Raw genomic sequence first — 15,193 nt, 5'->3', positions numbered from 1 at the left:
GTCGAACGAGAGCAAGCACTGACTGAACCGCTGCAGCGCGCTACCCGCTTTATATTCACAGCGCCTGAAGGAGAGGAGACAGTGGAGGAGAGTCGCGCATGCACGCACGCAGCTGTTGTTTATGATAATGAGACGGAGTGAGAGTGTTGCGAACAGCTGTTGTGCACAACTGTCGGAGAGAAGAACGGAGGAGGGATGCAGACGGACGATGCGGACGGCGCGACGACGACGACGCAGGAGGGACATGCCTCAGAGCAAGAGACGCATCACATCTAAAAAAAAAGTAACAGACAGGTGCAAGACTTTTTCTTCAAACAGCACCCACCCTCGTCCCTCCTACTGGTGCTCCAAGGTACCACCCCTTCCTCCACGCCCCCCCTACCCACTACTCTGGATCCTCTCCGGCGAATACCCACATTTTTTCATTTTTGTCAGATTGTGCTTCAACTCCGGTACGGTCGTGTCAATGTATATGCTGTGCGGTAAGAACGGAAACCGGCCTGTAGTGCGAGGTGCTGATTGTAGGCTCCATGTAGCGACAAGTCCAGCATTGCTGCAATTATGGAGCCGAAACTGATTTGTATGGTGTGCCGTTTTGCCCCGCCCCAGGCAAAACATCGCTGTCAACAGCGTAAGTTTAACTGACCTGCCTGTCTCTGTACATACCAGCTCCTAATATGTACTTTAAATGTAGAGCCCTCCTACACACGCTTGAATGGCTGAATTTCTCCATTATCGGGTGTGTGGCAAAATACATTTTCTGGGAGCGTAATAAGCACCTAGTTGTAGAAACAGAATCCGTCTTTTGAATTGCTCACAAATGCGCTACCAACTGGGCCATTTTGACATTTAGTTGAATGGGGGGGGGGGAGAGAGAGAGAGAGAGAGAGAGAAAGAGAGGGAGGGGAAAGCAGAGAGGTTTTCCAGGATCTCAACATCAAACGGCTAAGGGCAAAACTCTAACCTTTCAATTTAAAAAATAAATCAATAAAAAAGTAAAATGCAAGTTGTGAGAATGAAACCTGAAATTCATGGGTGACATCCTGATCATTTATTTTAAGATATCAACAAATGCTACGGACGTAAGTACTGTGTTAGTTGGAAAGCAGCTAGATTGTAATTCGAAGGCAACAGCTACCACAACTACGAACAGGCACAGACATGGCGGGAATGAAACATGGCTGTTGTGGGTGGTAGTTTGCGATGCTGTCGACTGGGACAGAAGCAGTGAGTGTCCGAAACATCCTCATTGGAGAATTCAGCTAGTAAAATGATGAATGCAGGAAAGTGTGGTTGACCGATAGGAATATCTTTACCCAAAGTGTTGCCAGAGTGTGTGCAACATATGAAGCAAGAATTCATATCTTCAATAAAGCATAACACTAACCTACAAACAATAGGTGGTGTTAGGCAATTGTATAATAAAATAAAAAAAGTCTAAAATAGTAATAAAAAGGCCTTGTGAGGCTGACTAGCTAATCCCTCTCCCCTTGCACTACCAATTCCATCTTCAGAGATTAGCCCATTATCTGCTTTTTTTTGCCAACACATGACTTCAATAAGTTGGATTCATTTTAAACAATGGTTATTTGATTACCTCCAAGGTGTCCAGAGAACATTGGGGTTAGTTTTTCATTCACACTTCCCCATTATGACATTATGGAGCCAAGATTAAAACTGCAGTGGGCTTTGTACAATGGGGCTCAAATGGGGAACAAAGTCAAACCTCGTTACAACTTAGTAATGTCCGGGGGCTAAATTAGTTCGTTATAACCGATATTCGTTGTAACAGTAGAGGTAAAAATCGACTCAAACAAATCGGCAATCTGGCGCGCGCTAACATCCTAGATACGAAAACGCATTATCCTAGGCTTCGAACACCCTATAAATATGGGAATCCTTACCTGTCTCCTTGTGGCATTTCAAACTAAATCGACCGGTACACGAGAACGTGAAATTACGACAGAACAAAGTTCATTTGACAATACAGGCCTGCACTGTTATTTATTCGAAGGATAATGGGGGCTTCATCTGGCGACTTTTCACAGCACTGAGCAGGATGATGTGTTTCAGTGTCCACGATAGCTTTCGAGTTTTGAGCCTCGCGGGAACAAAATATTCCTTTGTTACAGCCGATATCGGGCACAGCTCTCGCGGTTCCGCTTTCGTTATAAAAAGAAAAGAACAAGTGTCACTGAAAGAAAGCGTGCCCAGTGAAAGGTCGTATTCAGTTGGCTATAGCCAATAGTTTGCTATATCAGTGTTCGTTATAATGATGAGGTTCAAGTGTAATTGGCAAAAATGTGGAAGGCACGCAAAAAGCATGCAAAAAGAACCACAGATTAGGCAGCTAAACAAATTTGCCCAGTCAGGTGGGGAGCCAGAAGCCATTACGCTGGTGTCCTTTCCTTCTTTGTGTCCCCATGCAGCACATAAAGTGAAACTTATCGCTCCTGAAAAAATAACAAGAACAGCCTTATTGAAAATAAGTAATCACTTTATTTAAGAAACACACAGCTATAAACAACCATACATTAAGGCACAACAGCAGATTTGGCCTCGACAACATCATGCTGACAATCAACCATAAAAGCACATGCTGATACCGGCATGTGTTCCGCAATAATGTCCTGCATGTGTTCCCCCAATAACACATCAGTGTTTCTGTAGATATGCCTTGTACATACTGGCTGTCCCTTACTAAAAAACTACAAAGATGACTTCAGCTTGTCCAGCTGTTGTAAAGATTTGGGTATAGAGTAAACTATTGAGCTTCCTTGAAAAAAAAACCATCAAGACTAGTAGAGCAGCACACTGCAAAATCACAGGTACGTTCAAATTTTTTCATGTGTTCAGGTTGTGACCACATTTAACAAACAACTGCGATGCATATCCAGCATTTTACACTGCACCACAATCGCGACTACTTTCTCAAAGGCTCGCCAGCACTCGGCAGTGTTGTTGCACAGGCAGTATTAAAATTAGATGCTTGCTTCGTGTGCGACAGCACGCAGCAAGTGCCTTGCTGTCGTCCACTGCATTTACTTTGTGCTGTGCTTTGTGATCCTTCCTTCTCTGCTTGTGACTATGCTTGAGCCTTTCTCTTACTGCACCTCCTGCTTGGGCAGGACTTCTTACCAATAAAAATAAATGAGAAACAGAAGCAATCAGACGTAGCTCTATGAGCAGCAACCATCTACTTTGATTATTATGCAAATGTTCAAAGTTAAGAACAGCCCCCATTGTCAGCCAGAGAGCACTGACTAGTTAAAACATCTCTTGACGGTGATTTTCAAAGTGACTGAGCTCAGCCGAGACTAGAGGTATAGGCATCTGCCATTGAGAAATAGTGGCCTCTTCAAAAACTTGCCGTTTGAAAGCAGTAAAACAAGAATAAAGAGTGCAGCAACCTATTGCTTTTGCATAAATGAAAGCAGGGCACCGGATGCGTACCATAGCATTTACCATATTAACCAAAACGAACTGATAAACCCAACTCTTATATATACAAAAAAACATGCGTGCTCATGATAACCAAAAGAACACTTATTCCAATACAAAAATTCTTTCAGGCAAGCCACTGACAGAGGTTGCTACTATTTAAACGGGAAACATCATGAGAGGAAATGTAAAACCACAGCAATCTGACAGAAATTTTGACCAATGGAAACAAAACATCATTTTTAGTCTCGATGCAAACGTACAAATAACATTATAAAATGGCACAGGCAACTACTGAACTCTGCATGATACATTTGGCACTGCATAATCTGCTCATTCTTGAAGGGGGCATGAAGACAGATTACGAGGTAGTTCATTAAGAACTTGTCCAGAAAACAGTGAGATCAGTTTTATCGAAAACTTGCGTTTGTTCCTTTGAAAATCTTAAAACCAAGTTGTATTTTGTCGTCATGGCCCCTTTAAAAAAAATGCTTCCCAAAGTCGCCAAAACAACGGCTACAACAGAACAGAGTAACTATGCGTTGGTGCAGGTGCTGGTACGCAAATGAGGCAAGTTTTGAAGGCCCTTCTTTTCACCTTCTCAGCCTCTGCAATCTCATTTGAGCAAAATTTCAGTACAAACGAGTTACAACAGCCCACAGCACAGACAGCAAAGAACTTTCACAGACCAATTCTCGAACAATGCTTTAACACGAGTATTGCCAAAACTTACACCAGTCGTAAGCACGGTTTGTACGAAAAACAAATTTTCATGCATTTTGCCCAATTTAATTGCACCAGGGCAAAAATAAGGCTGAGTGCATTGCCTCAAACGGGTTGCCCACACTCACAAAGTGTGCAGTGGAAGCTTTGGCACATGATTGGGTGGCAGTGACAGTAAAAAACCAGGTACATTAACAAAACGTTTTCTTAAAATTGAGCAGAAGCACTGTACAGGCAGGAAGGCTTTTGACTGAAGGCACCCCAGATGAATGCAACCCTGAGGACCAATAACGCTACGTCGTTCCCGCTGAAGAAACTGGAGAAACCCCAACCTCCCCCTCTTCCATCCCCCTTCCCACCCATGAGCTGGGGGAGAACCTGGTGACCAGCAGCTACCTAGATGTCCAGACACTTTTGGCCTCCAGAGCGACAGCTGCCCGCTCATCACATGGCTTCCTGGAAAGGGAACCACTCCCACTTCACCGGCACAATAAAACGTTTTTCACTTTCTCACTCTGGGGAACTAAGTGAATGCCATGAATGTAGCTGCCTTCTGGCACAAGCTCACAATCATCCGAGTTAAGGAAAAAGAAAAGTTGATAATTTGTGTAAAATGGAATAATATTGCACAACCAAGGGTTGGAATTGGTGCAAAGGGCACCCTGCATTTATGACAAAGCAAGTGGAATTGTAAAACAGTGCGACCCCTAGCAGTGACAAGATGCTACTTTGCACTTTGTATCCATGCACCATAAAACTCTGCCACCAACAACACAGGAAAAGTATCACAGGGCAGTAACTACCTGCGCGATAGAAGGCATAATGGAATGTTGTCAGGACGCACCTAACATAGGAAGACCATGATTTAGATGGGAAGGACAGGGCGAGACCCGAACATGTCAACCGAACGTCAGGTACGTTTTGCAACTGTGGGATAGGCACCTTGAAAGCATTATAACCTTCAAAAACTGATAAAACACTACTACTAGTACTTGCATAGTGTGCAGCTAGCAAGTAACCTAATCATAAATCCAACTCTATTCACCTTTTTTTTTATCTTTTCTCTCAATGGAACCACTTCAGGAATACCAGCAATCAGGCGTGAGTGCATTCCAGCAGAAAAGACTCCGACATACCCTTGATTTGGGTGGTTTTAGCACTACGCCTGTGTCGGGAACGGCAAGTAATAGAACAGCCAAAAGCACACAAGAGGGGCAGCTAGAAGAACTGTCAAAATCGGGTGTGCTTTTCCCGCCACTATTACTATATTTATAATTTGTTGCGCTCAGATTTTTTGCAACGTAAGCCACAAAAGCACATCTGAACGGGGCCTTGAAGACCCAGTAGAAGTTTGGTTCATTTTTGAAAAGACTGCTTTGTCCCGGTAACAATGATGCAAGTTTTATCACAAAACTTAAAACAAATAACCCCGCAGTCACTTTCTGGAAATTTCTCAATGATGTCACACAACCTTGTTCGTGTGATTGGTGGCTGCCAAGAAACATGACCAGGCGACTGTAGTGGGGGCAAAGCCGCAGACAGAAGTGGGACAGATAAGTTTGTCTGCTGTGTAAACTTGCCCCGTGACGTTTGTTCGGCACATTTCCTTTTTCATGTAAAGAAATTTGTATTCATTTGGATTAATCAAAACATCCAAGAATTTAACTGGTAGGCAAACACACATTCAGTGTTCATTAAAAGATGCACATGGCCAAAGCATGATACAACTGCCCAACAACACTCGGAAAACAGGCAGACAGCCCAGAGGTCTGTTTCTACAGAGGCAATGGTACAAAAAAAAAGCTGCTCTGGGATACTTTTCGAGCATTTCGAGAAGCTGAAGTCCCCCAAAAAAGTGTGGACTGAGCAAATCTTCGATACTGAGGCAATGGGGGCACGTTATCGCCCAAGTTTCCAAACGCTTCTGTCTACCCTAAGGTGGGGCGCACAAGCAAGCCCTACGGCAGCGGGGCAAAGGAAAAGCAAAGGTCCCGCTAGGCGGAGTGGGCTCACAGTAGAACAAACATGGGCGCATGTTTTACGTACACAACACAGCTGCCCAGCAATCTGCCGTGACTTTAAACGATCACCGAAACCTGCATTCTTTACCAAGGATCCTCCCGCTGCCCTGTACCAGGACGTTGGCTACGGGGTGGGGTCTGCCGGGAGGCCAGGGTTGAAATAGAGTTGCTTTGTCCAACCCGTATAATAAGTGCAGGGTGTTTGGCGGGTGCCGTGGTGGGAAACACGCTCGATCACCTCCCCATGAACGTCGTGCATCATCTCCTCCAGGTGCATGGTGTGGGCGTGCTGGCTGAACACCCTCCAGATGGCCGACAGAAACCATGATCCGGTCGCTCCATTCCTGTACGACACGTAGTTGTCGACCGAGGCGTAGCAGATGCAAGCGTCTGACACAGTAGTCACCTTCTGGATTGGGTAAGAATCCAAATTGCTTGGTCCCGGGGTATCATCCGTCCTGTCGGGCGGAACGTACTTGGCTACTCCTGCGTCCTCTTTCCCTGCACACACAAAAATTGCAGTCAATCACTTAATGGGATGCGACTTTCAGTACCCCTTTGGGGTTTCACGAAATGATTTAGTATCCAAATGCTGCACCTCGAATTTGACAGAACGATCACATACATTCCGCTACTCCAGCTCCATGGATTCCACATGCACTTTCACTCTAAACTTGGTCAAAGAGACAGACAACTGATTTTTGTGGAGTGCTTGTCCCAATATGAAACCCAACATTTTGTATAGCAAGGTAACCAGGAATTGCAAAATAAATTGGTGGGAATAATTTCAATTTGGCACTAGACTTCCTGAAGTGTGAAAGGCCGCACCATGTATGGACTGGACTGAATTTGAATACATTTGGTAAATGTATACAAACAGCTCTGTTGGTTTCAAGACTCGCTTAAAAAAATGCAGAAAGTATTCGGAACGACTTCATTTTATTATTGCATAGGCAGCAGGGACACGTTTTCAAACACCTCTTTTCGTCTAACGCAGGGGTTCTCAGGCATGTTGGTCCCAGGGAACCCTGCTAAGCTCCGTTAAGTGCCAGGGAACCCCCCCCCCACCCCCTCTCCATTTTTCATTCCGTTCACGCTACATTCTCGTGTAATAAATTCAAAAGGAAGCAAGCTTGCTTGCTTTTGAATTTATTGTTCGTGAATATCGACTTTATGCGAGCGCGTACGCTAGCAGCACCTATCTCCAAACAGGAGATGTGTGCAGGGGGGTAATATAAGGCAGAGATTCAAGTGCAATAGTTTAACCACGCGGCCCGTTTTCAGAGTCTGGCTGACTACAAGCTTCTGCACTGCATGCGCCTTTGTGTTGTGCACTGAGATGTGCTTACTGACACTTGGGCATGCGTAATGGAGGTTCCTTAGATCTATCGCACCTCGGGTTCACCATCTACCTAAGTTACTTGGCGATTGCGGAACGAGGGAAAATTTATCAGTGGCCCGCGGAACCCCGAGGAGGGGCCTGCGGAACCCCTAGGTTCCGCGGAACCCACTTTGAGAAACCATGGTCTAACGTACAGCTGAAAATACGTAGCCGCATGGCTCACTGTCACGGTAAGCAGCATTCGTTTTGGCATCACATGGAAGGCTGGTATAGATCTAAAAGTTCCCCTTTGAAATTTTCTAGGACCCTTCGGGATGAAGGCGTTTTAAGTGCTGCCCTTTCATTTGGGATGAAGAGCGTATAATCCACAAAAACCGGTTGGCTGTCCCAAACTCATGGGTGCCCATTCTTTTGAATGGGCACCATCACGGGCACACTGTTGCTCTCATGGCTCTGCTGCTTCTTCCTGCATGCAGATGGTCCTTGGACGTGCCCTTGTGCGAGTTAACAACGCCGCAGGAGCTCAATGTACGGTCAGTCGCACAATACAGCTGACACTCTTCGGTCGTAAGTGTCACATTTCATAGCTGATGTGTGTGCTCTCTCACCGAATTTTACATGCAAACTGCGTCTTAAGAAACTCGGGGAGGTTTCGGCTGACTCTTTTTGAAGCCAATCTGAGGCCATGGGTTACTGTACTGTTGCAGAACTACTTCCCACACTATTGTTACGAACAGATATATATTTATACAGGAACCCCTCGTCAACTTGAACTTGCACCTCTATGAACATCGGTTAAGTCAAAACTTTTTTTCTCCACACATTTACGTCCCATAGGTGCGATGTATTTGCCCCCCTGTATCTCAAAACATTTTTTCGGGAGACCACAGATATCTCAAAATGTTGGCAGAGAGGACACAGTGCAAAGTCCACTACAGGCAGCTGATAAGGCCTCCGTGCTAACGCATAGGTCCCACAGCCCACCGAGCAGGTTCATGAACGGCAAATTTTAAATCCCCACCTCCGCGGCAGTTTCCCATCCACCGTGTCAAGAAACTGCGGGAGTGATAATTTATGCGTCATCAAGGCATGGTATGCCATCTGTGCGCGGGTGATCATAGGTTATTGCAGACGGTAGTCTTTCTTGGGCTACTTAAACCCAGAAATTTTGGTCTGTCTGTCTGTCTCTCTGTCTGTGTCTGTCTGTAACTCGATTCAGCCACCCGGCCAAAGTAAAACAAGGCCTGGGCATTGGTCTTATGTAGTCACAACTAAATCTACCTGTAATGCTAAAATCTACCTGTCCGGTGTAATGTTCGTACTTGTCAACATTGTTGAAGAAGAACAAGACAGTTTGCAAATATCAGACAACAAATTAATACAGAAGTGACATTTGCAGTGTTCCTTTATAAAAAATCATACATACTTGATTTTTGCAAAATTAAATACTTGATCAGCTGCATAAAAAAAATTCACTCCACCGTCGCCTACTGTCGCCCGCGCCACTATAGCTTCTGGCGACATTTTAAGAAATCAACCGGCAACAGTTACGAAAGGTTCCACTAGATATGTTCCACGTACTGCTTGGAATGCACGTGGAGTAGGGAAACGCGGTTCTATAAACGCTGAAGTAGGGCGCCTCGATTAACGCACGTCTTCGCCGTACGGCAGCGTTGGCATCGAGTCACCCGGCCTGGAGCAGTGGAACGCGGTAAATTTAAAATGATTTAAGCAAACCTTTGGCATCTTTACCTTGGGAGAAGCGCGACGCAAGAGGAACAATATGAGAGGTGAGCAAGAAAGCGAAGGGAGGCATTTACTTGACTTGTCGACATTTGCAACGAAAGGTGCAGATACCCGGCCAATTTTTTTTTATCGGTCAGTCCGACCACAGACACACCCAGCCCTTGCAAGTGCACGAAGGAGGTTGTTCTGACTGTTCTTTGTTTTCGCCGGTCTAGACGTGTGAAAACAAAAGCTCCCCTGTGCAGTGGAGCTTATGTTGTCAGCACTAGCTCTTATTTCAGTGGCCAGGCCACAAGTTTTTGGCTTTTCCCCTTAAGAAACTCGGCTTATCTCGAAATTTTTTGCGGATTTTAGTACTTCGAGTTAGCAAGGTATTACTGTAATATGTTAAACCTTTTTCACCTGAGATCAGGTTCATACACATCACCTTTGTTTAGCACAACACAAGCCCCATACATTAGGTCACTGTTGAAACACAATGGGCTGGTAAACATAACTGTCAAAAAAATTTTGAGGACGTGCACCTAAGCAGTCCTTCTGATGTATTGATTGCAAAAACATGAGTTACTTTTAAAACAGCATGGGCACCTCAATTTCACTTCAATGATTTTTATTTGTCTTATACATTTCTCGTTTCGCATTGCAGTCTAAAATTTGCTTACCGCATTTTAGCTACAAAGGTACAAAAATGGCGCAACATGTTTTTTAAGCATGTCAACAATTGTGAATATAGAAGACTGAATAGAGAAGCATGTGAATAGAGAACAATTCTGGTTTTAGCAAAAAAAAAAAGGAAAAGCCGGTGAAAACCCTGAGAAGCGAGAAAATGCCGAACACTTGTGAGCACGTGCATCGCGATGGCCGCCAAGCATCTCCAGCTCACGCAATGGCTTTAGCAGGAAAAAAAAAGAAGAAGAAGAAAAGAAAACCCCAAAGAGTGCCTTGTGTTGCCTAGCAACCAACAATGCCACAGCTGACACAACCCCAGCTCCACGGAACCTCAACACAACTCCAGGAACACTGCGCGTGCGTCGTGCACATACGCGCTTACACTGCGCCCCAACTGTCATCAAGCACTATCGCACACGTAATGCTTGGCATGAGGAACACAATGATAACGATGCATATGGTGATGGCTACTTACTAGCATGACGCACAGCGACAACAGAACATGTAAATAAACAATGTCAAAGTTGTGCAAAAACGTGGTGATGTGTCCTTCAGTGCTCGCCAGGAAAAGAAATCCTCAGCTTTGCTATGGTTCAAGCCTTGAGCTACTTAGTGTAAGCTTCGCCAGTTTTTTTAAATGCAGAGCATTTCAGTAACTCACGATGTCACCCGCGTTCACGTCCGTCGTAGTCCGCACCGTCGTAGTCCGCACCCCTCCCCCTACACTATATAAAAAAAAATACTATCCGGTGCCTGGTTTCGATCCCTCGACCCTGCGGGCGGAACGCAATGTACATGGTGCTCTACCCACTGCGCAACAAAGCCGACACAGAATGGGAGGCTACGAACGCGCCTTATATCCTGGACTCATTCAAACTACGTCAAGAAGCTGCTGATACAACGCATTCACTACCACCAATTCCCCAAACACTAAACGTTAACGCAATACACCCACCCCCTATGTGACGCATTTACTCGAGTCCCCCTCGCGGGGAGATTGGCCCAATTTTTTCATGTTTGGAAACAAAATAGCAATTATTTGTTTGGCGTACCAGCAGCATACGAGGGCAGTACAAGCCTCTCCATTACAAAGAACCCAACGTGTGGCATTTGTCCACACTCCTAGCAAGCTGGTGGGTCACTTGATCTAACTCAAGAGAAAAATAACAAAAAAAGCTGACTGTTTTATTCATTACTGCACTGACTGAGTTTGAGCTGGACGAAGGAGTGAATCGGCGGCATCAGTACGCTCTGCCGCTATCAGGCGTAGCGTTTCCCTGGCCTTACCGCATTAAACAACCGATGGTCATGGCCATCTTTTTCTGTGATCACGCCATGAACTTGTAACATAGCAGTAGACAATAGCATTGCGGCGGTGACGGTTGGGGAGGTGATAACGCGACAAAACTTGCATTGACGCAAAGAGCTCAATCAACTACGTTATTAAAAGCGACTGAAATAAATAAATAGATATGGTAAAAAGATTGTGTGATGTTATTTTGCTTAACACATGCCTTACGCTCGCTTTTGTAGCTTTTGGATCAATGTTACTTGATAGCTTTGTGGTGTTGACGCCAACTCTAACCTTAAAAAATGTGTTTCTCTTGCCAGTCTAAACAGCCGCCCTAATTTTATAAGACATGCCAAGTGTTTTTATATCTTCTATGCGCAATATTTGATAACTTGGTTGCAATCTTTATAAGCTAAATGTCAAATTACACTCCATTCCACCATAGCTATATGAGCATACGTCACTGATTGCTTACGTTTTGCTCACGCAAAAACATGGCGAATTGACCGTGAATTTATAAAGTAAAGAATAGGGCCCCCAGCGTAGTCTTTCCGATATGTTGTCGCCAGACACGCATAAAAACGTGTTACAGGTGCTTTATAATACTGCTAATTCTTTCTTTCGGTTATTGATAGACGTGCTCACCTTATATTTACGCCAGCCGGGGCCTTTTGCCGGTTTTCGCACAAACGAGTACATGTGCCACTGTACTATGATAAGAGTGCCATGCAGACAACCCACGACTCCCAGCCAATCAGATTGCGCCCCTGCGGTCACGTGCAGTCAGTAGCCAATTAAATGGCGCATTCCGTCTTTTTTCTTCCTCGGTTTTACACACAACCAATGGACGAAATGAAGTGGTTATGGCGGGGAATTAAAAACGTAAAGACGCACTTCTGAATAAGACCAAGACGACTCGGACCAAGATGGCTCACATCGCTTGGATGCCGTAGCGCACGACCACACGTAGAACCCAAGCTAAAAGCTGTAGAAAAAGTGCTATTTTCGTGTGAAATCGGTTTATTTTAGCGGTCGTCGGTGCTATAAATTGCCATCATAGCTCAAACACATTTCTCTGTGTCTGGATATTTGGCTGGCCAGAAGAAAAAGAGCTCTACTTTCCAAAAATGGCAATTTTTCTAAAAAATCTATTTTTTGGCCAAATTTCAGGATTCTAAAACCCGTGTCCCCCACTTAAATTTAGTGCACATCCTTTTTATAGCAGTAAGAATGGTGGGGTAAACAATGGAAGTTATGAACTAACATGCAAACATAGAAGCATCAGTGCGCCTGGCGTGCACTATGACAGCCGTCCGGTGCGTTAGGCTTTTCCGACATGACACTGGCCAACTGGCATACGCGACATTGTCTTCCATGACGCTGTTTGTCGAGCATACCAAATGAATCACGAATCACGAAATGAATCAACCATAACAAAAATAAGCTTGGCACAAATTCGGTCAAAAACAAAGTGATTGTGGACAACAGTCCTGAGCGGTATCGTAGCACCATCTAGGAGGGCCGACGGTAAAGAAGGCAACAAAAGGCGTTTCGCCGTTCATTGCAGCCCTAGGCAACAGGCAACATACTAAAAATCGTTTCAAGTATTTGCCCTCATTACATCATCGCTAACATCCCGAAATGCAGGGTTTAGCGGGGGATTAATATTTTGCCCCCCCCCCCCCCTTCCCAATCTTAGCAGAGGGTGCTACAGGGTGCTACAGTGCTAGCTTCGAATTATCGAGCGATTTCTTCCATTGAATTGCATGTAAAATTGCCAGGACCAGAACATAATTTCCAGTTAAAGAAAAATTAAAATTTCAATAGCGACTTGGAATTATCGACAGTCGACACTCGTTTCCCGTCAAGCCGTGATAAACCTTATTATCAGCTGTAGTTACAGGAGTACTGACACAAAATTCCAATGGTGAGATAATTACGTAGATAGCTTCCTCGGGTGTGAAGATATCGTCCAGTGGAGATATCCAGAGATATCGTCCCTGGATCCGGACAGGCCGCCAATGGAATCTGAACCTGGCAACGTTTAACGAGCGAACCTTATCTAGCGAAGCAAGTCTCGAGGTGTTGTTCGAGGAATTATTAGAGGGCATTAAATGGGATGTAATAGGGCTTAGCGAGGTTAGGAGGGCAGGCGAAGCCTTTACGGTGCTGAAAAATGGACACGTCTTATGTTACCGGGGTCTAGAGGAGAGAAGAGAACTGGGAGTTGGATTTATAGTCAATAAAAGCATAGCGGCAACATAGAAGAACACTATAGCATTAACGAAAGGGCAGCAGGTCTTGTAATTAGGTTGAATAAGAGGTACAAACTCAAGGTGGTGCAGGGCTACGTGCCCACATCCAGCCACGACGACCAAGCAGTGGAACGCTTCTATGGAGATGTGGAATCGGCAATGGCTAAAGCAAAAACACAGTATACCGTAGTTATGGGGGACTTCAATGCTAAAGTAGGCAAGAATCAGGCTGGAGACAAGGCAGTTGGGAACTATGGTCTCGGTTGTAGAAATAGGTAGCAGGGGGGACCTACTAGTTGAGTTTGCAGAACGGAATAACCTACGCATAATGAATACCTTCTTCGGCAAACGGGAGAGTTAGAAGTGGACCTGGAGGAGCCCGAATGGGGAGTATAAAAATGAAATAGACTTCATATTATGCGATAACCCTGGCGTCGTGCAGGATGTGGAAGTGCTCGGAAGGGTAAGATGTAGTGACCACGATATGGTAAGATCTCGAATTAGGCTAGATCTGAGGAGGGACCGCAACAAGCTAGTACAAAAGAAGCCGATAAATGAGCTAACAGTAAGACGTAAATTAGAAGAATTCAGGATCGCGCTGCAGAACCGATATTCCGCCCTTAACGAGGAAGCCGAGCCTACGACACAGGAAGCCAGCGACAACCTTACACGCATTATCACGGAGTGTGCAGTGGAAGTCGGGGGCACTATGGCTAGACAGGATACTGGTAAACTTTCACAGGAGACGAAAGATCTAATCAGGAAACGGCAAACCATGAGAATCTCTACCGCAACTGACAGAATAGAACTAGCCGATCTCTCGAAGTTAATCAATAGGTGTAAGACAGCTGACATACGGAAGTATAATACGGAGAGGATCGAATACGCTGTAAGGAACGGAGGTAGCCTGAAAGCAGTGAAGAGACGTCTTGGCGTGGGGAAAAATCAGATATATGCACTTAAGGACAAGCAAGGCAGTGTCATCACAAATAGGGATAAAATAGTCACAGTGGCCAAGGAGTTCTATAGGGACCTGTACAGTAGCCGGGACATACAGAATAATGCCGAACGAGACAGTAGTTCAGAGGAGATAGACATCCCACCAGTAACGACCGAAGAAGTAAGGAAGGCTTTGAAAGAAATGAAAGGGGGCAAAGCACCTGGTGAGGATCAGATAACAGCAGACCTCTTGAAGGATGGCGGAGAAATTGTACTTGAAAAACTGGCAAACCTGTATAAAAAAATACTATAAGGACACTGAAGTGATTTGTAAGCATTGCGGGATTACTAGCGCAAATTGTAGTCCGGAGTATGTATGCCATGTTTCGAGCATTCTTGCTACGTTTACACGACTTTATTCAGTCAAGAACCACTTCGAAAATGCTGTCCTCCCCTCTGCATCCTCCTTGCCTATTTCCTTGCCTAATGACCGCAATGGTACCGGAATCTTGGAAGAACGCGAACATCATCCTAATCCATAAGAAAGGCGACATGAAGGACTTGAAAAATTACAGGCCGATCAGCTTACTGTCAGTCGTCTACAAGGTATTTACCAAGGTAATCGCTAACCGAATCTCTGCAACCTTAGATTTCAGTCAACCTAAAGAACAAGCAGGGTTCCGTAAAGGTTATTCAACAATGGACCATATTCACGCGATCAATCAGATGATAGAGAAGTGCGCTGAGTATACTGAACCCCTATATA

General features: G+C 44.9%; 1 protein-coding gene across 1 annotated transcript in view; it reads right to left on the bottom strand.

Annotated features, from left to right (window-relative positions):
• Positions 1 to 4,949: 4,949 nt before the first annotated feature.
• LOC144146395 (caspase-3-like) overlaps positions 4,950 to 15,193 on the bottom strand; it is a 58,526-nt gene continuing 48,282 nt past the window's right edge. Inside the window, exons 6-7 of the mRNA XM_077678350.1 lie at positions 6,424 to 6,686; positions 4,950 to 4,967 (exon numbers count right to left, since the gene is read on the bottom strand). Of these exons, the coding sequence (XP_077534476.1) occupies positions 4,950 to 4,967; positions 6,424 to 6,686 (281 nt within the window). The remainder of the gene's footprint in view (positions 4,968 to 6,423; positions 6,687 to 15,193) is intronic.

The sequence above is a fragment of the Haemaphysalis longicornis genome, unplaced genomic scaffold (assembly GCF_048455015.1).
Source record: "Haemaphysalis longicornis isolate Haplotype H1 unplaced genomic scaffold, Haemaphysalis longicornis Haplotype H1 scaffold_7, whole genome shotgun sequence".
Taxonomy (NCBI): Eukaryota; Metazoa; Arthropoda; class Arachnida; order Ixodida; family Ixodidae; genus Haemaphysalis; species Haemaphysalis longicornis.
This window is presented reverse-complemented; position numbering and strand designations above follow the sequence as displayed.